Source organism: Chaetomium tenue (genome assembly GCF_020726465.1).
Source record: "Chaetomium tenue strain MPI-SDFR-AT-0079 chromosome Unknown F5144scaffold_2, whole genome shotgun sequence".
Lineage (NCBI taxonomy): Eukaryota > Fungi > Ascomycota > Sordariomycetes > Sordariales > Chaetomiaceae > Chaetomium > Chaetomium tenue.
The window spans coordinates 5,291,343-5,315,005 of NW_027117330.1; the positions used below are offsets into that span (position 1 = coordinate 5,291,343).

At 56.2% G+C, this 23,663-nt stretch overlaps 8 protein-coding genes across 8 annotated transcripts; 7 read left to right on the forward strand and 1 right to left on the reverse strand.

The window, feature by feature from the left end:
* Window positions 1–74: 74 nt before the first annotated feature.
* F5144DRAFT_591068 (major facilitator superfamily domain-containing protein) lies at window positions 75–2,999 on the reverse strand (the record flags this gene model as incomplete). The annotated part of the gene is made up of 3 exons (XM_066790221.1): window positions 75–1,529; window positions 2,030–2,348; window positions 2,401–2,999. The coding sequence occupies 3 exons, from the start codon at window positions 2,997–2,999 to the stop codon at window positions 75–77; spliced, it is 2,373 nt and encodes a 790-aa protein (XP_066647475.1).
* Window positions 3,000–3,714: 715 nt separating this feature from the next.
* Window positions 3,715–5,746, forward strand: F5144DRAFT_565258 (uncharacterized protein). Its single transcript, XM_066788482.1, has one exon. It carries the CDS (start codon window positions 3,855–3,857, stop codon window positions 5,349–5,351), a length of 1,497 nt encoding a protein of 498 aa, XP_066647476.1. The 5' UTR covers window positions 3,715–3,854; the 3' UTR covers window positions 5,352–5,746.
* Window positions 5,747–6,578: 832 nt separating this feature from the next.
* Window positions 6,579–7,913, forward strand: F5144DRAFT_591070 (uncharacterized protein; the record flags this gene model as incomplete). The annotated part of the gene is made up of 3 exons (XM_066790222.1): window positions 6,579–7,267; window positions 7,350–7,403; window positions 7,835–7,913. The coding sequence occupies 3 exons, from the start codon at window positions 6,579–6,581 to the stop codon at window positions 7,911–7,913; spliced, it is 822 nt and encodes a 273-aa protein (XP_066647477.1).
* Window positions 7,914–9,264: 1,351 nt separating this feature from the next.
* Window positions 9,265–9,825, forward strand: F5144DRAFT_481728 (uncharacterized protein; the record flags this gene model as incomplete). Its single annotated transcript, XM_066785303.1, has 1 exon — window positions 9,265–9,825. One exon carries the CDS (start codon window positions 9,265–9,267, stop codon window positions 9,823–9,825), a length of 561 nt encoding a protein of 186 aa, XP_066647478.1.
* Window positions 9,826–10,543: 718 nt separating this feature from the next.
* On the forward strand, window positions 10,544–12,442 carry F5144DRAFT_565261 (cyclophilin-like domain-containing protein). Its single transcript, XM_066788483.1, has 2 exons — window positions 10,544–10,716; window positions 10,797–12,442. Exons 1-2 carry the CDS (start codon window positions 10,637–10,639, stop codon window positions 12,235–12,237), a joined length of 1,521 nt encoding a protein of 506 aa, XP_066647479.1. The 5' UTR covers window positions 10,544–10,636; the 3' UTR covers window positions 12,238–12,442.
* A 5,642-nt stretch (window positions 12,443–18,084) lies between these two features.
* On the forward strand, window positions 18,085–19,586 carry F5144DRAFT_483935 (uncharacterized protein; the record flags this gene model as incomplete). The annotated part of the gene is made up of 3 exons (XM_066785411.1): window positions 18,085–18,141; window positions 18,313–18,420; window positions 18,510–19,586. 3 exons carry the CDS (start codon window positions 18,085–18,087, stop codon window positions 19,584–19,586), a joined length of 1,242 nt encoding a protein of 413 aa, XP_066647480.1.
* A 1,380-nt stretch (window positions 19,587–20,966) lies between these two features.
* Window positions 20,967–22,187, forward strand: F5144DRAFT_507600 (putative methyltransferase-domain-containing protein). The gene is made up of 2 exons (XM_066786491.1): window positions 20,967–21,296; window positions 21,363–22,187. Exons 1-2 carry the CDS (start codon window positions 21,060–21,062, stop codon window positions 22,128–22,130), a joined length of 1,005 nt encoding a protein of 334 aa, XP_066647481.1. The 5' UTR covers window positions 20,967–21,059; the 3' UTR covers window positions 22,131–22,187.
* A 310-nt stretch (window positions 22,188–22,497) lies between these two features.
* F5144DRAFT_484198 (40S ribosomal protein eS24) lies at window positions 22,498–23,214 on the forward strand (the record flags this gene model as incomplete). Its single annotated transcript, XM_066785427.1, has 3 exons — window positions 22,498–22,580; window positions 22,783–23,030; window positions 23,135–23,214. 3 exons carry the CDS (start codon window positions 22,498–22,500, stop codon window positions 23,212–23,214), a joined length of 411 nt encoding a protein of 136 aa, XP_066647482.1.
* Between the last annotated feature and the right edge of the window lie 449 nt (window positions 23,215–23,663).

Genomic DNA, 23,663 nt, shown 5'->3' on the forward strand with positions numbered 1-23,663 from the left:
AGAAACACACACATGTACAAGTATTGCAAACCCACCCCACCGGTACCGATCAGGCACCCTACGGTCCATCGTTATCAGTCGGTGCGTCTTGTCCGGCCCCAAACTTCATCGGCATCCCTCTTCCCCTTCGTCTCAGGCACGTTCCTCCCGATAAATGCCGTCCACAAAAGGGCAAAGCCTGCGAAGATGAAGTAAGCCCATCCAGCACCACCCAAGGCGTCGTTCAAGGCTTGATTGACAATGGGGAACAAGTACGCGACGATGAAGGTCGCAATGTAGTTGGCCCCCAGCGCCCAAGACTGGGTGGCGCCAACGGCTTCTGGGCCGACCAGTTCCGAGGCCATGATGAAAGGCACGGGGCCAAGGCCAATCGCGAAGAAGGCAACGAAGAGGAGAACCGCGACCGCCGACATGATCTTCAAACCAAACCTAATAGAGAGGGCGAGTGCCAATGAGCTCGAGCCTTGGCCGATGACAGATATCAGGAGGCAAGTCTTGCGGCCGAGTCGGTCCGGGAGCGGCGATGCGGCCATAGTCGTGCCCAGGTTGATGACCGAGATCATGATGGTGAGCAGCGCTGAGCTGATCGGGAGAAGATCGTTGAGAAGTGACACGGAGTACATGATGATAGAGTTGATGCCACAAAGCTGCTGGGCGAACATGATACCAACCACAGCAATGATGGCCGGGCGATACAGCGGGTCACGTACGACTTGGACAAACCCCAGGTGGGCCTTCGGTGACTTCGAGCCGGGGGATGACGGCGGTTGCAACCCGGTACCAGCCTCGGCCGACTCCGTATCCTCCGCAGCAAGCAACCGCTCGCGCTCGCCGGGCGGCCTCCCATCACCCGCACCCCAGGCCTCCACTTCCTCATCGATATTGCTGTGCTTACCCCGAATTCGCTGCAGAGCGCGGCGGGCATGGCCAACCTCGCCCTTCACATTCGCCGTCCAGGACGGGCTTTCCGGAACAATCAGCAGGCCGACGGCCTGGGAAACCGCAATGATAACACCAGTGCCGAAAATCCACCGCCAGGCACTGTCGTGGCTCAGGAAGTAACCCAAGGTCTGGGTAAACAGGATACCAACGTTGATGCTGATCTGGGTGAAGGCGCCGAAAAAGCCACGCTTCGTAGGCGGGGCCACCTCGCTGATGTACAACGGTACGATGACTGTGCTGGCGCCAGCACCAATTCCTGTGAGAAAACGGGCGATTATCATGACCGGAACCGAAGCGGCGAACGTCTCGATAGCAGATCCAAAAAGGTAGAACACGGCGGTTGCCTGCATCGAGAGCCAGCGGCCACGGCGCGATGTAAAGGGGCCAGCAGCCAGCGCCCCGACCAGCCCACCAACTGTAAATACGGCCGATATGGCGGCGAACGACGCTGCAGTCATGGGGATACAGTCGGCAGCGGTAGTTGAGCTCGAGCTGGAACCGAAGGACATCAGCTTTTCCGTGAAGGACGGCGCCGTGACGGACTTCGTCTGGCAAGTGATGACATCTTGGGGCGCGTTCAATTCGGCCTGCCAGTGTTGGAAGCACAACGTTAGCGAAGCCGCCCAAAGTTCACCTCGAAGATGGAGGTTGGGGTTTGGCATCTGCCTCTCACCAAATGGTAGCCAAACTGGAGTGGGCCGAGGGTGGCTACCGCCACGAGCAACACCAGGTACGGCGTGACATCCCCAAGCGCCGAAGTCATCGCAAGCAAAGATTTGATTGTTGTGCTAAATAAGTCGCTAATTGACAGGCATGGTGGAATATGGATTAATGAGCTGAGCTTAGCATGAAGGTTGAGATGCAAAGGGCAAGCAAGCAGTCTGAAGTCGGAAGCGTTCCAGACCACCCGGGCAGATTGGCGGGGAGCTGAACTCCAGGGTGTCAGCCGCTGTTGGTTGGTTGCGAATAACCAACCACACGAAGCTCGGTTATGCATTTAAGCGTTCGCTTTCTCAGTCCATGCCTCGAACAACGCATCACCCTAAAAGGTGTCTTGCTTGTAACCGCCCGCAAGCGCCTTCTTGACCGCTGCTGCAAGTGAATCAAGTCCCTCGAGGTGCGACGCAACCACATCGTTATCATTCTGGGCATACAAAGTGCCTCCCTCACCCCAGATCCGCCGCAGCGTGACAAGCGTCGCGCGAGGATTCTTCTCCTCCCACAACTTGGCCTCGAGCTTTTTGATCTCATCAAGTGGTGTCAAGGTCGTCCCCCATTCGCCGCCGGTTTGTCGCTCATACTCGGCCAAGACCTCGTTGGGCGTGACAACGAAACTCTGAACTTTGAGAGCCTTACCGAAAGACGCATCGGGCGATTTCAGGGTGGCGGCCACGAACTTGCCAACACTGCCAACCAAGTTAGCGTGCATGTTATCGGCGTTTGTTTAAGGCGACTCACTCTGGCATTGTGCAAAATCCGACCTTGCCGTTGCCATCCTCGATCAAGTATGCGTGCTTCTTGGCAGGGACAAATCCGCCGGCGAACTCGAGACCAGGGGCGGCGTCCACCCACATGTCGAAGTAAGGGCCAGTCACCACGTATGTGACCTTGACTCGCTTCAGGTTCTCGCGGATGTACTTTCGCACCTGCAGCTTGAGCTGATGTGGCGGCTCATTTGGGCTCTTCTCGTTGTGCTCGATGTCGGTGCCAAACTCGGATGGGAGAAACCATTGGACAGTCTCTGAGGCTTCGGCGAGCCTAAGGAGGTTGATCTGATGTTGAAGGCCACCTCTCCCTACCGCTGAGATGACGGTGTCGATGCCATCGTACGCAGCCTTCACATCATCCTCGGAGGTGAGATCGCCAACGATGATTTTGAGACCCTCCGACTTCCACTTCTCCAATTGCTGGGCCTTCTCTTTCGCGCTGTTGGGCGATGTAAAAAGGGTCAATTGCTGGAAAGGTGGCTTGGTGCGGAGGAGGGCTGTTGTGATATAGCGCCCGATGGTTCCCGTGCCACCGAAAATGAGGATCTTGGATGCTGTGAAAGACGACATTGTTGCTCAATTTCGGGGTAAACCTTTAAGCACGAATTATGATGTGTTGGTGATTATCTCCCTAGGTCCCGTACCGAAGTGGTGTTTATCAAAAGTCAGTGGATGGTGCCTCGGAAAATGTGACTTTTATTTCTAGGTTTCAAAAGACTTTGAAGAAGGTGCGGTGGCTTAGCAGATGCGTCGATTCCCAACTTTCGCAACTCATCGCGCCATGCTGCCCCTCATCAAGACCCCGCCTTGTTTGTAATTCAAGGGCGCGCATATCACCGGCTTCCATCCATCCCGGCAAGAGGCGATCCACCAGGCTGACTATCTTGCTGGTGCACTTCACTGATCAAGCCGTTTCCCCGTGGAACTGGCACCTTGTCCGGAAGTGTCTCGGGAGATACTTTATCCTGGGAGCTCGCCTATTGTTTTTCTTAGAGTATGTTTCGTTGGAAACGGTAAACGACTTTGCGAGGTGCAAAGACCGAGTAGTTTCATTCCCTGGACTGCGGACTGTTTCAACACATAACATATGGTTTCCCCATACGATGGACCGTAAAACGTGCGTTATGGGACTAGGGCTATGTTTTGCGAAGAAACCGAAAGTTGTCTCTGACGCTTATCGAGGCTTTACTTGTAAGTTTCACTTGTTTACTTGAGTGCTTGGTTCGGTGGTTCGCTCCTGACACAGTGAGAGTGGGGATCAACCCCACCACGCTATTCCAGGTTCGCGCAGCTCATTGGCCAATGTTAGTTCATCGCGGCAGGCATCCCAGACAATTTTTTTGCGACCAGCGCTGGAAGGAACTCGAGAACTGCAAGCCGATCGCCCAACGATTCTTCTAATCGAGGCAACACTCGCCGCCCATCATGTCTGCAACTGCTGGCGGAAGCTCGCAAGATACGATAGCCACCAGCAGCCATAAACTCGACAAAAAGCACAAACGGACAAAGTCTGACCATAAGAAGAAGCGGGCGCGGGAGGAAGAAGATGCTGCGGTAGTGGAAGAAACCCCGAGGAAGTCGAAGAAGAGCAGGAGCGCAGATGCCGAGGACCGACCAGCGCAACCCGAATCCATCGAGGTCCCTGCCGGTGAGGCCGTCAAGAAAAAGAAGAAGAAGCAAAGAGCTCCTGAGGAGGCCGAGGAGGGGCAAGATGGGGTAACAGCAGCCGACGAACCGAAGAAGGAGCGCAAGAGGTCAAAGAAGCGCGCAAAGGATGTCGAACAGACAGGAGCAGAACCCATGGATATCGATCTGCCCGAACCGGCCCCGGCGGAGGAGGCTGGCGGAGCAGAGAGGAAACGCAAGGATAAGAAGAAGTCCAAAAAACAAGAGCTGGACGGGGACGACGAGATGAGGGATGAGCTGCCTGGAGCGGATGCCGAACCCCAAGAAAAAAAGAAGCGGAAGAGCAAAACCAACTCACAAGAGATGCAGTCCACCCAAGAGTCGGTCGCCGAGGTGTCATCGGACTCTGAGTTTCCCTTTTTCACACAGACCATTTCGCTCTACGTTCCATTCTTTCCCGTCGGCTTCGACAAGCCTCTGACAAACGTCGCCGCGCAACATCTCGACCCGCTCTTGAACCACTACTCTCCCCTGCTCCGCGGCGTACTCCTCAGTTACTCGAACCTCAACCTCTCCGACAGGCCCGCCAAAGCCAGTATCACACACCCGCCAACAGACGAAACGCCCGCCCTGCTACACTCGATTGACGAGTACGCTGTCGGCTTCGGCTGGTTAACATTTGATGCCCAGTTGTTCGTCCCTTCTCGAGGCAAATGGATGGAGGGCGTTGTACAACTGCAGAGCGAAGGACACATTGGTGTGGTGTGCTGGAGCAAGTTCAATGCCAGCATTGAGGCGAAGCGTTTGCCCGAAATCTGGAAATGGGTCGACTTGGCCAAGGGCGGCGCACGGCCGAACGCTTTCTCGGCATCTGACGAGAATGATGGCGAACAGGGGGGGCAAGAAGCCGAGGATGTTCTCGACGGCGAGGAGCTACAAGTCGTGGAGCAGATCCACACCACGGGTTACTGGGTCAACGGGGAAGGCAAGAAGTTGAGCGGAAAACTGCGGTTCCGCATCAAAAACTTTGACGTCGGCGTGGCTGGCGACTACGGTTACCTCAGCATTGAGGGCACTTGCCTCAACGACGATGCCGAGCGGGCTCTTGCGGCTAAGGAACGTGACATGGAAAAGGCGCGGCGCGCGAAGCAGAACCCCGGCGGCCTCTTGCGACCTTTGTCTAGACGGGTGCCCGAGTTCAGCATGACCAAGTTTGGGCGGGAGGATCAGGAAGAGGACGACGGGCAACGGGCTGTCCTGTACAAGGGTAGCCGCCCCGGCACGCCTGATGACTAGGTGTGGTCTGGCCTGACACGCCAATTGTCCTCCCCGCCTTCTTCTGCGCGCAGCTTGGCGCGGAGCCCCGGGTTTTGTTGATTTGCTTGAGGCGTTTAGATGGGTCGGAGTTTGGGTGACGCATGACAGGCCAGGAGCGAGTTGGCCGAGTGGTGTGGAAGATCGCCAGTTGGCGTGCTGATAGAGAACCAAGGCGGCTGTCCCGGGAAAGGGGCTGGGTACCGTAACTGGACAACCTCCTGCTTGAGGTGAAAATAATGTGGCTGTTTTCACCGTCGTTCATGCTTTCTGTGTAATGGGAAAAATATAATTTGCCGGTCCATTGGAAGCGTTTTAATATGCGGTACAAGGGGACTGCAAACAACCATGTAGAATGTCCACGAGCTCCTCTCTACCGCGCAGTAGACTGCCTGATCCTTTCTTGCCGACAAGCCGCCTGCTCGAACGGCCTACGTGCGGCCATTCTCAGCCAACTTCAATCACACCATCTTGCTGTGTCCAACTTGTCTATCACACAGATGGTCTCCGGGTGCGGACCTGCAAACCTCATCGCTCATCCCGTGCATGTCGTTTTCCTTCGGCCGCTAACCAACACTAATTCCAATCCCGACAAATACGGGTGCTTTAAAGGCATCAGGCACTGTCAATCATACAATTGATGCTGGTGTAGAGCGGCCGTGGCCAAAAGGCCGACCATCTGGCCCGGGTCAACCACGAAGATCGCGAACCGTTTGCTTGGTCATCTGAGCCATCACGATAATGAGCAGTGATCCGTAATGCGAGTACGTTATGCAAACTGTTCCCTTAGCTTCCAGAGTGGCGTGAATGTTGCCTTTGCCCTCAGTCTATGTTGCCTCGAGTTCATGCTTAAGCCTCCTGGCCGAGAACCGGGCCGGCGCCCGGTCTGTCGGCCGGTCCAACCCCAACATCCCCCAGGTCCGCCACCGGCAGGCCACCTGCCCAGGCCGTGGTAGGGCCAAGTACTACACAATAGGTTTTGCTTCCAAGTAGTGGAAAATGTCTTCGGTGTGGCATATCAGTTCGCAGAGATAAATACGCCTGTCCTCTGAGCGTTTAGTTCCCCTTTCTCTCTTCACCCTGCAGCAACAGCCTGTTACTCGGCTTTCGCTAGACAATTTACACACACGAACTGCTCTGTTTTCCTCATCACACATCAGCATCAAGCTCTCCAAGGACTCGTCTTCACAAACACTACACAAGACCGCAATGGAGACCGTTCGCGCAATGCTGGAGTGCATGGCCCGCCGACGGGGAAAGCAGCAAGGGTACACGGAGCTCATCTACGACGACAAGATGGCGGAACTGTACTCGGACAACGAGCCGTACCAGCAGCACGACGCCATGAGCTACTACGGCGGTGATGCCACTCCGGACCCCATCACCGACTACGAGTACGACGAGAAGGCCGACTACCAGGTCCAAGACACGCGCGGCGTCGAGGATGTAGCGCGCGAGGTGGCGGAGCTTCTGTGGCGGGCCGAGTGGAACGACGACGCCCTCCAGACCGACATATCCGACGTTGTGGGCGACCGGCGCTGGAACCGCAAGATGGTGGAAGCCTGCCTCGACGACGTCATCGAGTACGTCGAGCAGGGCCGCTTCGAGATGGGCAACGCCATGTGCGCGGCGCTGGACCGGGCCACCGACATCGCCGACGAGGAGTTCGCCTTCCCCCGGCGCCACCCACAGTCGCTCGACGGCTTCATCGCCATCGTCTCGGTTGGCATCCTCGCCGAGCTGCAAGGAGCGTGGGTGCTCGAGCTGCTCGGGTTCGGCGAGGTGCGGGGGAAGGAGGAGCCCAACGGCACAGGGGAGGTCGCCATGCTCACGTCGGACAAGATTGTCTTCTCACCCAGGCCCCGGTCGAACTCGTTTGCCGCTTGGTGGATGAGAGAGTATGACGCGTACATCCCGTCTGACTCGGTCTACACGTATCTGAAGAGGATGGACATGATTGAGTTTGCGCTATGAATCAAGGCCCAAGGCCATCAACAACTGCTTTTCTTTGGCTCGATTCATGGTTCTTTGGGAGTTAGAGCGGGTTTGGGGAGTCAAGGTAAACAGCAGAGCCGCTACAGGCAACCAGATTGTCACACATGCTTGGGCGGAGGGTCTGCTGGGTGGTGATCGGATATTCGCGCCGGGAGGGTGCTGAGAGAGAAGTGGATGGCTGTACGATAAGCGCGGAGATAGTCAATGACAACAAACGGAGCAACAGAACAAGATCAATACTTGACGTGATCATTTGCCTCATGTGCCCACACAGCATGTCGTGCAACCATGCGAGGGAGGATTCGTTCCGGGCTGTCGGGCAAGCCTGGGGTGTGTGCCGGGGTATTCGCAACGTTGGCTGGCTGGATGGCAACTAATGACGCCGAGTGGATGGATTCGTTTGTGCTTTTTTTCCCTACTTCTCGATGACAACCTTGATGTTCGACCGTCATCATCCACCCGATGCCAAGCGGTGTGTTGGCGGGGACTGGCAACTCTCGATCCCCCGATCCCCCGATGCTTCAGCCGTTCAGCACGTCCAACCCCTGAATACGTCACAACCACGGGTTGGTAACATTGGTCGAGATATTTGGCCCTCTTCCGAAGAGAACAAACATTGTTCGGGAACGGCCAACATACAAAATGCAAAGTTCTCGTGGGAATCGAGCGGATGCAGTCGGAATTGGCCAGACAAGGTCATAAGATCATTCCACCAACACCTATTTCAGGAGGAGGGGCGCACCACGCTGGAACGTGTCAGGCTTGAATTGCTGAGCTCCACCCGCTTATGGTCTGGCCCAGCCCATACCTTGGCGAGTGTGTCCACACCGTTGAATTCTCGCTCTTGTGCGTCTCGGCTGGGCGGCCATTGGAGGCGCCCTCGGCACCTCGCCGTCGTCTGCACTCCCCAACTAGTGCCAATGCGGTTGCAGGGAAGCTTGCCATGAGAATTCCAGGGCACAATCCCGGTTCGTACCTATGGAAATAACGGGAGGGGCTAGGACCCACCACGAATTACCGGCGGCAATGGCTGTCTTTGTCGCTTCAAAGGTACCTCATCTTATCAGCCCCCTTCCAGCTGAAATGATGATACCCAACGCCAATATTGTTCAAGCTGGGGGTTCTTGCTGCTTGCTGGCTTGATATGGATAGCTTCGTGCCCGAACTGTCCCAAAACTCAGTTGCGTTCCTGGTGAAGAATCCCGAACACACAATCTGCAAACGACAGGATCCCAATGTCCGACTCGGTCTCCGGCGTACCGTGATCAACCTCCATACAGCGGCTCGGGCTCAGTTCCCGGCTGCTGTCCCCACCACTGGCAGCTTCTTTGCCTACCAGCAGTGCCAAACAGAGTTCGAGTGACGACAATCTGACGATCACAAACCTTTCGGAGCGCCATTGACCGTGGAATAAAGAGCCGCAACGTTTAGTCGAGACGTTGGCCCAATTATTCAGAAACAAACTTCCCCACAGCCCTTCCACTCAGCCTCTCTCGCAGTCTCGCAGTATCCCACGTTTGATATCCTTATCTCTCGATCGATACTCCCGCCCCTCAACACGCGGTTCTGGGGGCAACATATGAGCAAACACCGCTCGACATCCAAGAACGCACCCGTGTGCTGCCAACTTCAACTCCCATCTCTTTGGCAGTCTCACGCAATTTCCCGAGCCCACACCCGGACAGCCGCATCAGGTCCTGTCCATCTCGCCTTCTCACCTATCCAATCCACCCAGTCCCGGTAAAGGTCACCGTTTGCGAGTAACCACAACCATCATCACCACCTCGAACCCCCGCTTTCCAATGATTCGACTGTCCGCCCTCTTGAGCCCGAAGCAGCACACACTTGGAAGCCTCTACCACAGTCTACGACCGGGAACATGAACCTCCGCGCCGTGAACATGGCCAACCCAATCTCAATAGACACACTCCTCGAACCGCCGACGTCGTCGGTGCGTCCCTACCCGCACCACTGCACCGACCTCGCGCTGCAAAAGTACCTCCTCCTACACGAGCAGCACGAATCGCTGCGCCAGCATATCGACGAGCTACGGCCGACGACCACGGGCCAGAACTCGTTGTACACGCCCGTCTCGCCGAGCCCCGCTAGCTCCCCGACGCGCCGCTCCCTCTCGCCCGACATGCCGCGGCGCCAGCCACCCCAACATAGCTTCTCACTGCCCGCGCGCAAGGGCTCCTACCCCAACAGCCACCACGACTCAGAACATCATCGCCACCACAACCTCGAGGACGGGTCGTCGCCGCTGGCCGATGTGGCTGTGGAGGAGGCCAAGCTGTGCGGGGTCACCGAGGGCATGAAGCGGGCGCTGACGGAGCTGCTCAACTGCGAAGCGGTGCGCGGCGATATGGCATTCCGCACGTGGGTCCAGTGCCGGCTCATGGACACGGAGCGGGAGCTCCGGAGCGGCAGGCGGCGCCGGAGCGCCCCAACATATCCGTGATGGGGTCGTCATGGGATCGTCGCCGGTGTCGGGCCGAACCAAAATGGCTCATCCAGCCCCAAAGGGAAGGGATGGGATGGTGAGGTCATCCCCGGCTGCGAATCGCCGGTGGACACTGTGACCACCCTCCTCCCTGGGTACCTTACCTACACTCATATTTTTTTTTTTTTTTGTGTCGGTGGGCCTCTTTCGGGTCGGTTCGGGCCCATGGAAGAAAGGAAGGAAGAAGATCCTGGATTTTCGCTTCCTATTTTCGTTTCTCTTGGATGGCATAATTACAGGTCTTTGTAATTAGCCCCTAAAAACTCGTGGCATTTGGTTTGGAGTTTGGGTTTCTGTTCTGTCTCTGCTGGCTTTTTTCAGGAAAGAAGCGCGAGATGGGCTCGCAACGGACATTCTTGGTTTCTAGGTTTAAAAGGATTGGGGCTAGCAAGCAAGCACAGCCGAAGCATGAAAATTCAGGCGTGGGTCGGTTACGATTTCGATCAACGACAATTCCAATGGATCGTGAGGTTAATTTTTTTTCTCATGTGCTGCTGATGGAGTCCTTCCGCCAGGACATGCATGTGTGCGCGCAATTGAAACCTGTTGAGGCCGACACCTTTGGCCAGGCGCAGTGCGCAACCCTAACCCGGAGCCTTGTCGGCTTTTTGATTCTCGGGGCAGGCAACTTGGAATCCCCGAGAGCTGTTGTGGGTCCGTGAATGCATGGCCGCGGTCTTGACATCCATCATCACGATCCTCTTGTCTTCAGCGCTTCCTCATCGCGACGCCATATTATGCAACAACATTGACATTTAGCGAGGCCAACATGTCCGTTCTTCTCGAAACCAGCGCGGGCGACATCGTAATTGACCTGCTGGTCAACTACGCGCCCAAGATGTGCGAAAAGTAAGACCGAACCAACTTCATCCCACTCCATTCCATGACCGCGCTCTGGGACTGTTCCGCTAACAAATCCTTTGCCACAGTTTCCTCAAGCTCTGCAAAGTCAAATACTACAACTTCTCCCCGATCCATTCCGTCCAGAAGTCCTTCTCTTTCCAGACTGGCGACCCTCTGGGTCCTATGGCTCCCCAATCCGACGGTGGCACCTCGATATGGGGCCTGCTCTCCGATAATGCGGCCGACCGAACCTTCACTGCTCTTTTCCATCCGAAGCTGAAACATCTCGAGCGAGGCACCGTCAGCATGGCGACAGCACCCCACCCGTCCGACCCGGATCAACGTCTGGCTGGCTCTCAGTTCATTGTCACGTTGGGTGACAACACGGACTATCTAAACGGAAAAGCGGCCATATTTGGGAAGGTGGTGGAGGGTTTCGACGTGCTTGAGAAGATCAACGATGCCATCATTGACGAGCGCGGGCATCCCCTAGTCGACATACGCATCAAGCACACTGTGGTTCTCGACGACCCTTACCCTGACCCTCCGGGACTGCGAGAACCATCCAGCTCGCCGGCCCCAACAAAGGCACAGCTCGCGACGGTGCGCATCGGCGAGGATGAGGAACTACTGGACGAAGAGGCCAACGAGGAAGCAGCCGCTGCGGCCGAAAAGAGGAGGAAGGAACGGGAAGCTGCCGCCCAGGCCCTGACCCTGGAGATGATGGGCGACCTGCCTTTCGCTGAGGTCAAGCCCCCAGAAAATGTCCTCTTCGTCTGCAAGCTGAACCCCGTCACGACGGATGACGACCTAGAATTGATCTTCAGTCGCTTCGGCAAGATCCTAAGCTGCGAGGTGATTCGGGATCAGAAAACGGGAGACAGCTTGCAATACGCTTTCATCGAGTTCGAGGACCAGAAGAGCTGCGAGGATGCCTATTCCAAGATGGACTCAGTCCTGATCGACGACCGCCGAATCCACGTCGACTTCAGTCAAAGTGTGAGTCGCCTAAGCGACGTTTGGCGCAATGAGACGAACACGAAACGGAAGAGCGCCGCCCGAAGAGGCGGTGGTGGTTGGGGAGGCGTCAAAGAGTTGGAGAAGCGCCGGCAATACCGCAACCAAGACGTCGAGCCTGAAGACGACAGGGGCTATCGAATGGTGCACGGGATGGAAGACATCCGCGGCCGCCACGGAAAAGACGAGGATATTCCGAGAAGCGGCCCGAGCAACCAGACCTCCGGTCGAAGCGAAGGAACCAACCAGCGGCCAGAGCGCTCGCCGGAACGATATGGCCATGAATACAGGCCTGGGCCTGTTGACAGGAAACGTGATGTGGAACGGCGCAGCCGCAGTCCCAAGAGAGATCGCTACAGGGATAGCGGACATGACCGGCCGGCACCCGCTGGGCGACGCAGGGACGACAGGGAATGGTCCCGCCGAGATCGACGAGACTCCGATCGTGATCGAGGCAGCCGGAAGGAGAGGGATAGGTACCGCGGGCGCGACGATTACGGGGGCAGATGACCGACTAACTGCTGCATTCTGTTTGCATAATGCAATGATACGTCGTGCGTTTTCTCGTCAAGGTCTGGGTCTGGGTCGTACAAACGGCCCCTTGTCGGCCATGGGTATGACCTGATATGCACCGTACCCTCTTGGTTAGTTTCCCTCGTTATCCAAGGTTACCGTTTGATCTGACCAAGTCAGACGTCAAAATCTTAACAGGGCTTCGTTGCTTGGCTTGTGTGTAGGTGAGGACCACTGGGTCTGGTCTTTTGACGCGTGACCAGTGTCGCTCACAGCGCCCTCAACGACACCCCCCGTTCCCGAGCCCTTGCCTGCCAGGCGCTGGTGGTGGCTGCATGGCAATCAGCAAGGCCACCACGGCGAGGAGGCTCTTAGGCCAGATCTTGCTGTGAACGGCATCTTCCGGGACAGCTACGCCCGAATGCAGTCGCCTGTGACAAACGCAATATCTGACCCTGTTTGCCGCTGCATTTTTACACGGTATACGAGTTCAATCAATCTACATACGTGGCGGGCTGAAGCCGTGTGTGGGTAAGGCACATTGCTTTTTGACCCCATCCAACTCGGGCCATCGCAGTTGGACGATGACCCCCACGCTGTATCACTGAGCAGGCGAGATCCCGATACCTCATACTTCTCATACCACATGGGACACGTGTTTCAAACGGATTCTCACGGTCGTAGCCTATGGCACTCGGGTTCGGGCCGCATCGTCCTGTCATGGTCGCTGTCAACTTGGACCGACCAGACGCTTCTCCGTCAGCACCCAATCGGCATCCACATGCAAGCCCTCAGGGGTCGGAGGTCAACCTCTGGCGCCTCCTCTCTGGGCAACTTATCACCCTGTCACCTTGCCTCCCGCCGTGTTCCCTCACATCTCGCCTGCAGGAGATATTAAACCCCGGGGCTGATGCATGCTTCAGCAATCTAGTCTAGACAAAGGTTTGGACGTTTGGCTTCCTCGCATGACCCAAGGTAGTGGTCTCGGCAACTCTCCCGCACGTCTGGCAATGAGTTCTGCCCTAGAGGCGTCGGAGTGGCTGCTGGCGGAATGCTAGAAAGATCCACGGCGGGCCGTCCGCTTGCGCCCACACTAAAGTGGCAGTGGCGGTCCCAAGACGACAAGGGGTGCCGGAGTACGCTACCGTCGGTTACCGCTGCATCATATGCTGTCCATGCCTACCTGTACTCCCAGGTACCCTCTCATCCTGCAGATGACACTCTTTGTTCAACTCTTTGCGGACCCCCCCGTGAGTGTCTCAAAAGCCGCGACATATCGGTTTAGCATCGTGGAATCGGCTTAAGTCAGTCGTTCTAGGTGCCTCGAAGTTCACAACCCGAGTCTACGTGCCCTATTTCTCGGCCATACTGAAGAATCGGTGGCTGTCGACTGACCATTTGTAGTCGATACCTACCACGGTCGAAGCCTGTTTATTCACGTATGTACTTTCTCGGCCCGGGGCCGCGGAGGGATCCCTGCGAGGTGTACCCCAGTCCCGATTCCGGCCCTCGCGCATGTACCACGAGGCTGGGTCCTCAAACACGTCCTTTCCCACTTGGTTTCGCTTAGAGAGAAGCCGTGCGTAAAGTGTCCGCCCACCTGCCTCTCGTGGAGGTCTTGTGTCACCACGATACCCAGCTGATGGGCCTAGCCCACCCTCTTTGCGCGACATGCCGGCTCTCGCTGCTCGCCTTGCGGAAACGTCAGGATCTGCCGCAGGTTGAGAAAGTACATCGCGTGTTGGAGGGCCTACCCGCCACCCATAGGAGTCGTGCGGGTTGGATCAACATGTGGGCACATGTGGGCACATGTGGGCAACGGTAAAACATTGTCCGTTACCCCTGGGCACAACGCGAGCGCGGCAGCATTTTGATTGGATCTAAGCCAATTCTAGTGGGCCCCTCGGCCGCGGCAGAGACATTTGAGCGTTCCGTCGGGACGCTGCAGCTTCAGTGGCAACAGACGAGACTTGACAGCATGTCTCGTCATGGGATAGCCCTGCGAGTATCCGATGGTGGAGTCGTCCGCAAATCCTCCGCGTCTTCTCAGCAGCAGAGTGCCTTGTTAGTGCGCAAGTGCGGTGTCTCGACTCAGCCTGAGGCTTCCGCTGCCGTTGCCATGTGCTCTTGTTGCCGTCACCGCCTGTCCGTCATCATGGCGGCTGGGCCCCCCTGTTTTGATGCGCGCAAGGGGCTGGCCGGGCGGTAGTTCGCCACTCAAAGTCAGAGGGACAGGTGGCCTGTGGTACGTCGGCTTCGACGCACCCATACCATGAGGAGTGTTGCCGGTTGACTTGATATATTACGGCTCCGAAGCAGCTGCAACCTCGCCCTGCCGGCCAGCACTGCCGCCACAATCAGCACAAATCAGTGGGTAGCAGTCTTGGAGACCATCTCGTTTTAGTTTAGCTCTGGCCTTGCGGGCAGGATATGTTGACTCAGGTGAGGTGAAACCAGGCCGGTTACCCGTTGCGCAGACTCTATCTTTCGACACGGTCGACGCCCCCGGCGCGCGCTGCGCCCTTGGCTTTCACGGGACCGAGAGGGCGCCAGCATTCGTTCGGGCAGAGAGCCTGGCACCGGTCCGAAATCAAGGCTCCGGAAGACCAACGTAACACGGCAATAAAACTGGAAGCTTGTGACACTCACCTAACGCAATATATCCGCAGCGTACGAAAAGGTTGACTCTGAACACGACCACGAGGATGATCCGCAACCTGCAGGAGTAGTTACATAGGTACATATGTCGAATGCAGCTAGTTATCATGCAATGAAAACTCCCCGTTTGCAACACCCGGAGTGCGGGCCACGCTCTCAATCCTCTGCCAAATCGGATGACATCCCCCTGCGGGGAGGCGGGAATGGAGCAGTGCAGCAAAAGATCGCTCGGATTTCATTCTGGAACGATGGGATCAGATTGCTCGCATGAGGAGTCGACAAGGCCCTGAGCTATCCCTGAATACGCCCAGCGGGGCCACAATGTGCTAGGCTCCTTGCATGACTGGATCAAGTTGCTAGTGCTTTCAACATTCTCTGTTCCTCGGGGCAAGTGGCTGAAACGTGAGCCCCCGATTCGCCCGGTCCCATGGGTCCGTTGTCGAGTCTACAATCATGTACATCCATGGATACACCACAGTCCGGCGCTGTACCCGATCGATTCCCTTCTCCTGGGATCCGGTGGCGCCTGCACTATTCTCTGCACCCGGCTTGTGTGCTTTTTTCGGAGGCACCGTCCGGTCATAAGCTTGCGAATTCCCGTTGGCCAGCTTTTGCATGAAACCCTAGCGCTAGACAACAAACAAACTGCCGGCGCCAAAGATGATATGTGACCAACCGCCCCCTACTACATACTGATTCTTATTGCGTTTGATATAACCCTGAGAAGTCGGCTGCGTCAGCCGCCGGGCCAGGCGAGCGAGGCAACGTGTTTCGTACTGTACAGTACAGTACATATTATCCTTACATATAGCGTGTCAGTGCCCTCTGGTTCATGGCCGTCCTTGGAGTGTTTCCCAGAACCTGGAAGTACCCTGAATCAAACGGTACCAAATCATCCCGTTGTTGGCCCTGCCTTCCGTCTTCGGCCACGCAAAACAATCGGTCCGGGTGCGAGAGCACCAGACTGCATCCCTTTTTTGGTCGAGAGACACTGTTTTTGTTGAGAGACAGCTAATTCCGTTCTATTCTGCGGGTCTCGCCCACCAGCAGCTTTGTATGGGCATGAAGGTCCGTGGGACGTGCCTTGTTGCCGCTGTCACACGTTCGCCCAATAGCTCGTGACACAGTCCATCGTCCGGCTGAACCGATGTGGTCCAGATGCGCTGTCCGTTAGCCAAGGGGAGGGCCCTACTTGCTACTAATGTAAATTGTGCATGACTGCGTCACTCTGTTTTTTGTTGTGGTGGATGCAGGGTGTGCTAATCCTGCCAAGTCAAGAAAGTGATGTGAACGAATAACCAGGTATTTCTCTCCACAACTTGATGCTTACATCTCACTTGTGATGAGGTCAGTAGGGTACTGCTGTCCCTACTTCTGTGCAGTGTCCCTCCTGTCTCTTCAACCGCGACCATGCGTCCCAACTTAAACGGGGATGTCAAGCTTTCAACCCTGTTCCTCTAACCACCAAGTGATGGCACGAGGACAACTCCCGGCAAGCCTTAATTAGGAGGACTACAAGATGTCCAAACATTGGTAATGTGAGGCAAATGATAGCATCCACAACTTCGCAACAGTGTTGTATCTACGGTAACCATTCTAGGCGGAAATGGAGTATCCCCTTCAAGGTTTCCATTCAACTTATCTGTGCTTCTTACATAAATGCAGTATTCTAGTAATATCATACCTTGCTAGTTCATTAGTAGCAGAACCTTGAGGGCCAACGATGATGATACACTAAGGATGGGGGGCGAGGGGGTATGTCTATATGCAGATACCCGACAAACCCCATATGCCACAGCAATAAGTCCAGACCTTGTGGTGGGTGTGCATGGGTTGGATCCCTCTGCTGCAATGGCGTGTAACAGGCACCCCAGTACTTTTGATGGAATGGAAACGGAGGCGGATCGTGGATGGAGCAACTGAGGTGGCACAGCAGCTGCTTCGGTCGCTATGGACCACATTAACAAAAGAAAGTTAGGAGATCCATGATGCTTAGGGTAGGCAAACGGCCTGCCTCCACTGGTAAATGCCAACAGGGAGTTGATGCGGGAGTAGTAACACGACCCCTTATATCACCAAAACACTTGCATCCCAACGTGCTTCTTTCTTATCTCTGCTTCCCCAATTCTCAGATTCTGGTATTTCTCCCTAGCTTGACTTTGGGGGCTTCGTCGATAAGACAGCTCAACTCATAATTTGACGTGGATCGTCGCGACTCGCCAGCCGCCACATTTGAGGTTTGTGCTGTCGAAGTCGACTGCTGGGTTCACTGCTTGATTGGCCTCCGGCCTTTTGTCTTTACCCTTCCGCATCTGGGGAGGCGACCAGCAACAGCCTTGCACTAGCCTTGCACCAGCTAGGACAATCAACTACAGATCTCAGGCGAGAACATACTGAAAAAGCCCCCACTGGCACATCGACAGAAGGAGGACGCCACGGGCCAACTCTTGCCCTAGTTTACCCCTGTTTGGTACGGCTCAGGTATGTCTCATACATTTTCGTTCTGATGGCGTCAACGAGTGCGCCATCTTGCCCCGACGGCCATGGTACCGCATCTTCTCGGCCGGGTCGTGCAAGACCAGGAGAGGGGCGAGTGTGCGGGGGCACAAGGCGCCGGGGAGGTGCTAGAGGTGCCAGATCCCACCAGCTCTGTTGTATATGTCGCTCATGTGCTCAATCAGATCTGCTGGTGTCAGCTCCGACCGCGGGTACACCTTGCAAACACTCTCGACCAGACCCTCTCACGGCCCAATCGAAGTTGTTTGCCTCGAACCTTGGGTCTTCACAAGCTGGGGCCACGATCACTTGTGTTTAGCTTGCTCCACAGGCTCTGAGTATCCGGTGCTTCTCCCATCCATCCCGTCTGTCTGCCGCAGGCGCCGGGTTGCCACCCCTCCGACACTTTCAGCTTCGATTCTCGTTGCGGCCGATTCAGAACCCGAGAGCCAGGCTCAAATTAAATCGAGTTGGGGGATACTACCGGCAGCGGACAGCAAACACATCACGCCCCGAAAACAGAGAGAAGGAAGACAAAAGGACACACGCGTCGACAGTTGCGCAATGGTGTCCCAGGCTTGTTACAGCACCCACGACGGGAGACGATATAGCCGTCAGTACCCGCTGTATTTCTCCTCGCCCACGGAGCGGCGGTTCCCATTGTCCTCGCACGACACACGGGCAATCAATATGATGGACCAGTTGGATTCTGAGTCGGCACCTCAGAGGAAACGCATTGCTGTGGCAGTAAGTCCCCACCTTCTTCCTCGTTCCGTTCCCTGCATCCCCTCCCCATATCCTTATCTATTCCGCCGTTTTTGCCTCCTTTGCTTTTTCACACCTGGCTTTATTCCCTATCGGGACTGGTGGACGCCCTGGCTTGGAGCATTGCAGCTGACCTGGTTCTTTTATGTCTAGTGCGGTCGCTGCCGCAAACGAAAGATCCGATGCAGTGGTGATCCGGGCCAAGGTCATCCATGCACCAACTGCAAGAACGCGGGAGTGGAATCATGTCAGTTCCTAAGGGTACGTTCCCAACTTTTTCAGTCTTGCAACGTGCTCTTCCTTCAAGCACGGGCATGTTTATGTCCTGTTTCTGACTCGGTCTTTGGCAGGTGTCATCTCGAGAAGCGCCCCTGCGCCATGAGAACGGGGAATTCGTTTACAGCGTCGGAGATGCTCGGGCCTACGCCAGCCGAACCCCCGTAACCCATGGGCTCCCATACCCCCACGACTTGCCAGGCCTAAACTCGGGCGATGGTTTGGGTTCGTACCGTGGCCCTGGGTCAGGGTACCCATATACACCGGCAACCAAAGCCTATTATCCCGCCATGCACGCATACGGCGCTCCCTATCCCGATGACTTCGAGTTCGGACTTGGAGTGGCATCTCCGCCGGTGATGCACCCAGAATCCGTTGGTATGATGCCTGGTCATTGGAGCTCTGGGGGGCCGCGGGCCAAAGCACCTGTGTTCGGCAGCATGTACATGGAATCGGAAGGGACGTATGGTGGTTACGGCGGCTCGGGTTTGCTTCACCGGCCATCGCACTCGGCGGCCTCGGACTCTCCCAACTTTTCCTTTTCAGGTGTCGCGGCGTCACTACCGCTATCCAGCACGCCAGGCCCGGACCGATTACTCCCCAACCCTGCCGGACGATCTTCCACTCTGCCTTATCCGGGGCCCATCAAGCCACCACCGCCCACTTCCAGCCTCGCGGCGAGCACCCTCGCCGACGTAGCAACGGCTGCCAGCTATGCGGGCGGTTTCGAGACTAACGGCCTCTCGTTTTCCTCTGCCACCAGCAGCAGCCTCTCCAGTCACCCATCGTCCTCGTCCCGCTCCAACTCGGACAGCTACTCCGGACCTGAGAGCCTTTTCAACGAGCAGGAACGCGGCCTTCAGAGTCAGGGTTCAGCGTTCGACATGGGTGGTTACACGACCTCCCCTCGCCGCAGTTCCGGGGTTGGCGGTTCGGGGAATGGCCACGGTTATGTCCCCGGTGAGAGCTCCCATGAGGCCGCGGCCCATCACCACGCCTCCTCACAGCACCACATGCCCTCGAATTACATGAGCGATTCCCCCTCGAGCCCCATCGCCCACCGCCATGGCCAGGCTCTGGCGTCGGGGAGCAGCGCTAGTCATGCCGCCCACACAGATGACCGGCATGTTGCTGTGGCTAGCCGTCATTGACATTGGTTGGCGATATGCAACGTCCCGGGCCCGAAGGCCGACGGCCATGACGCCAGAAGCTCCGGGTTGGCTGACCCCTTGTATTGAACGGACGTCACACAATTCGAGCCCTGCGCATCCTCGGCCTGCATCCCCGAGTCAACAACTTAAGCGACCCAGGATGCATGTCATCGGTCCCGGTCTGGCGACATGTTTCTCTCTGCGTTGGGGCCTGAGCTAGCGTTAAGCCACCGCCGATCTCATGCATGGTAGGTCACACAGCGGGATAAGAAGCACCTGCCAACACCCAACACGAGTTTCCGACGCCCAATGGATATCGAACCAGCCCGTTTGGCGGAAGAGCTGCCGGACTGCGTGGCGTGGGAGGAGGCAGCACAGGGCAGGCAGACAGTTCAGTGCTGTCGAGACACCGCTTGACCAACGGATTCAGCCAACCACTTTTGTTGTTTCAATCTTTGCCAACCATAGACGTTCCTTTTTCGTGTGGCTCAAATCGGCGGGGTTTTACTAGTGCGCATGCACGTTTGCGGGATCGAAACATTGCGGCGTTTTTGGTTCCGGGTGTCTTGGGTTTACACTTTTTACTTAATTTATCTTTTTCCTTTAAACAACGCCATGTTCTAACTTGGAACAATCCCGAGTCTCAACAGTTGGCGGTATCTCACTCTGGTATAGGCTCGAAAGGAGGGGCGACGGGCGAAACCGGCCGTTTGACTGGCAATGCCAGCTCCCCAAGCCATACGTTGATCTTACCTATGTTCCCTTGCGATGCGGTGTTCTCACCTGCCCGCTGACCCCGGCCTTTCTGGTGTTGGCTCGCGGGCTGGCCACTTTGAGAAAGGCTCTCTCTATGATCCGTTCTTTATCGTTAGGGATATGGCCCCTTGTTTAACTGTACGTTTTCTTCATCTTCAAGTCTGAGTGGGTTGCATTTTCCGTAGTGTGTTTTGCTGTGGTGGCTCTTCCAAGACTTTGGGTTCGGATCAGGGGTGGTTTACCATGATGAACAAGCGGAGTAGAAAAGTTTGGGGTTGGTTGCAGGCCTTTTTAAGCTGTCTTTTTTTTTTCTTTTGGACCACGGAGTGTGCCTAAGTAGAAAAGATGTTATTGGTGATAGTATCACAGCAATCATGGATGGTCACCTCAGCCCAGATCTGAGGGCTTGACGTGAAATAGCTTCGCAACTCAACTGCTGAACCAGTGAACTATTACCAAGCTATGGTACATTATTGGATGTTGAGATGAAGGCTATAACGTCGGTATGTGTAAACTGGGGTGATGGCGATGAACCGTCAAACGAAGCCCGGAGTCTGGCGAAGTTGCATAAGAGAAGCCGGAGCCTCCGCGTTGAGACGAACGGCTTGGCATGGCACTCCGGCTGTGGCACTGAAAAAAACGATGAACTTCTAACTTGGGACTCTTCCCTGCCATCGATAACCAACCGTCATAAGGCTGGGCGTCGCGATTTTCGCGATGGGTGCCCAAATCAACCCCCAAGTCTCTCGCTTTTGTTGGCAGAACTTGCAGGTAGACCCAACCCCGGTCTTCCCAGACAATGAGCTGCTTCGCGAGGAGGAGGTGCAGGAAACCATCTACAAGCAGGTGTTTAGCGGCGACGTTCCCTTGCGTCCGCCGCGGCGATACCAGGTCAAAATCCTGAAAGAGTTGGTGGCCAAGATCGAATCTTCGATCGAAGATTGGGACCAGCATGTGGGTATCTATTGACCGGTTACGGTCGTCCCAGGAATTGAGTCCATTCGCTGACAGTGACACCAGGGAATCTCTGACAACCTCACCTTCGCCTTGTCGCAACTGCTTTCACAACCCCTACCGTCCGAGACGGACGCCGCCCAGCAAAGAGATCATGTGACATACCACCTCTCGCTTCTTCAGGTCCCGCCAACTGAGGTCGACCCTCCACACATCCATCTTCTCGAGTCCCGCTCACTCATCTCGGCTTCTGGCACCACTGGGTTGCGGACATGGGAAGCGGCCCTGCATCTTGGCCAATACCTCTGCGCCGACCCATCCTCCGTCAAGAACAGACGTGTTCTCGAGCTGGGGACTGGAACGGGTTACCTCGCGGTGTTGTGCGCCAAGTACCTGGGGTCCGACCATGTTATCGCATCCGACGGATCAGACGAGGTTGTCAACCACTTGAGCGAGAGCTTCCTCCTTAACGGTCTGAAGGGGTCATCTAAGATCACACCAATGCAGTTGGGATGGGGACACGCGCTGGCAGGCACTGAAGTGGGCGGAGGAGACGTGGACACGGTACTGGGCGCTGACATCACCTACGATGTGAGCGTGATTCCGGCACTGGTTGCAACTCTGGAGGATCTAGCAGGGCTTTTTCCGGCCTCGTCAGTCCTGATAGCCGCGACGGAACGGAACAGGGCGACCTTTGAGCGCTTCTTGGACGTCTGCGGGAAACGGGGTTTCACCGTTACCCACGAGTCGTATCCAATTCTGCGGAGGAGCGAGCAAAACGGTCCGTTTTACAGCGACACAACTCCCATACACATATGTAAATTGAGAAAATGACAGCAGATTATGGTTGACTAAACATGGGTTCGCATCATGAATGATATTGTCGAGGCACTTGACGAAACTCACCAACCGATTCCCTCACGAGATTGGCGGACGACTGGCACCTTGAAGGAGGTGGAGCATTTCCCCAGCACTGACCCACTGACCCACTTACCACCCTGCCGCCTGACAATTTAGGCCGAAGCTCGAATTAGGGCTCGCGCACAATTCATCCAACCGGACCGGAATTTTTTGAGCTCCACCCTGGCGCAGCGCCCCGACCCTGCAAAAATCACCACCAAAGCGAAAATCCCACTTGAAACCTCTCGGATTTCGAGATCGTGGAAGCATCGCCAACATCGACAGCCATCAAACCGCCAAGATGGCCGACTCCGACTCTCCGGTCACGCTGCGCACGCGCAAGTTCATCCGCAACCCTCTGCTCGGCCGCAAGCAGATGGTCGTGTGAGTTTCCCCTAGTTTCCCGCCCTGCCCGCGCTCCCGAAAACCCCTCCCATCCTCAGTACGCCGCGCGACAAATTGTCACTGCGATGGACCGGTTTGCGAAGATTGAAACGCCATCGATCGAACCAAGGGGGATCTCGGGTCGGCGAAATTGCTGGTTGATGGGAACGGCGCGCTGACCGTTGGTTTTTGTTGTTCACAGTGACATCCTCCACCCCAACCGCGCCAACATCTCGAAGGAGGAGCTCCGCGAGAAGCTTGCCGGCATGTACAAGGCCCAGAAGGACCAGGTCAACGTTTTCGGTCTCCGCACCCAGTTCGGTGGCGGCAAGACCACCGGCTTCGCCCTCGTTTACGATTCGCCTGAGGCGATGAAGAAGTTCGAGCCTCACTTCAGGCTGGTTCGCGTCGGCATGGCCACCAAGATCGAGAAGGCGAGCAGGCAACAGCGTACGTCTCCCCTTCCCCGCATCCTGGACATCCCAAGAATCGATGGCGGTGGAAGATTCTCTTGGTTGGAACTGACGATGGCTGACAATCTCTCCTCTCAACAGGCAAGCAGCGCAAGAACCGGCAGAAGACTCTCCGGGGTACCGCGAAGGTCAAGGGCCCCAAGGCGAAGAAGGAGAAATGAGCGGCTGGCATTTCCTTTTGGCGTCGTCTGTTATACCGGGTATCTTGGCGGGTGGGACGATGGCTATGGCTTTGTGCATTACCCTGGGCTGCTTGTTGCATCCGGCCAATATGATGCCGTGAGCATGCAACTGGAATCCATAATGGAGGCGTGAGGGGATCAATGATTGTGGCAAGACCAATAGCATTCAATACAGGGCGTCGTCGGTTACCAAGCCAAAGTCGCGTTCCGTCGTGATAGAGGTCGCGTCGCGTTCCGGCGCAGCAATGACAGGTGTTTTTTGAGCCACGCATGGTACCTTGTTATAACAGAAGTCTCAGGGCCCCGAGGTTCAGCCAACAACCAGCCGACTGAAAAGTCGTTCGCGACTGCCCGGCTTCGCCGTCCGAGATCCCAGGGGTACGGCCGCTCTTTCGGGCTACGCAAGTTGCCCCAAACCATCCACCAAC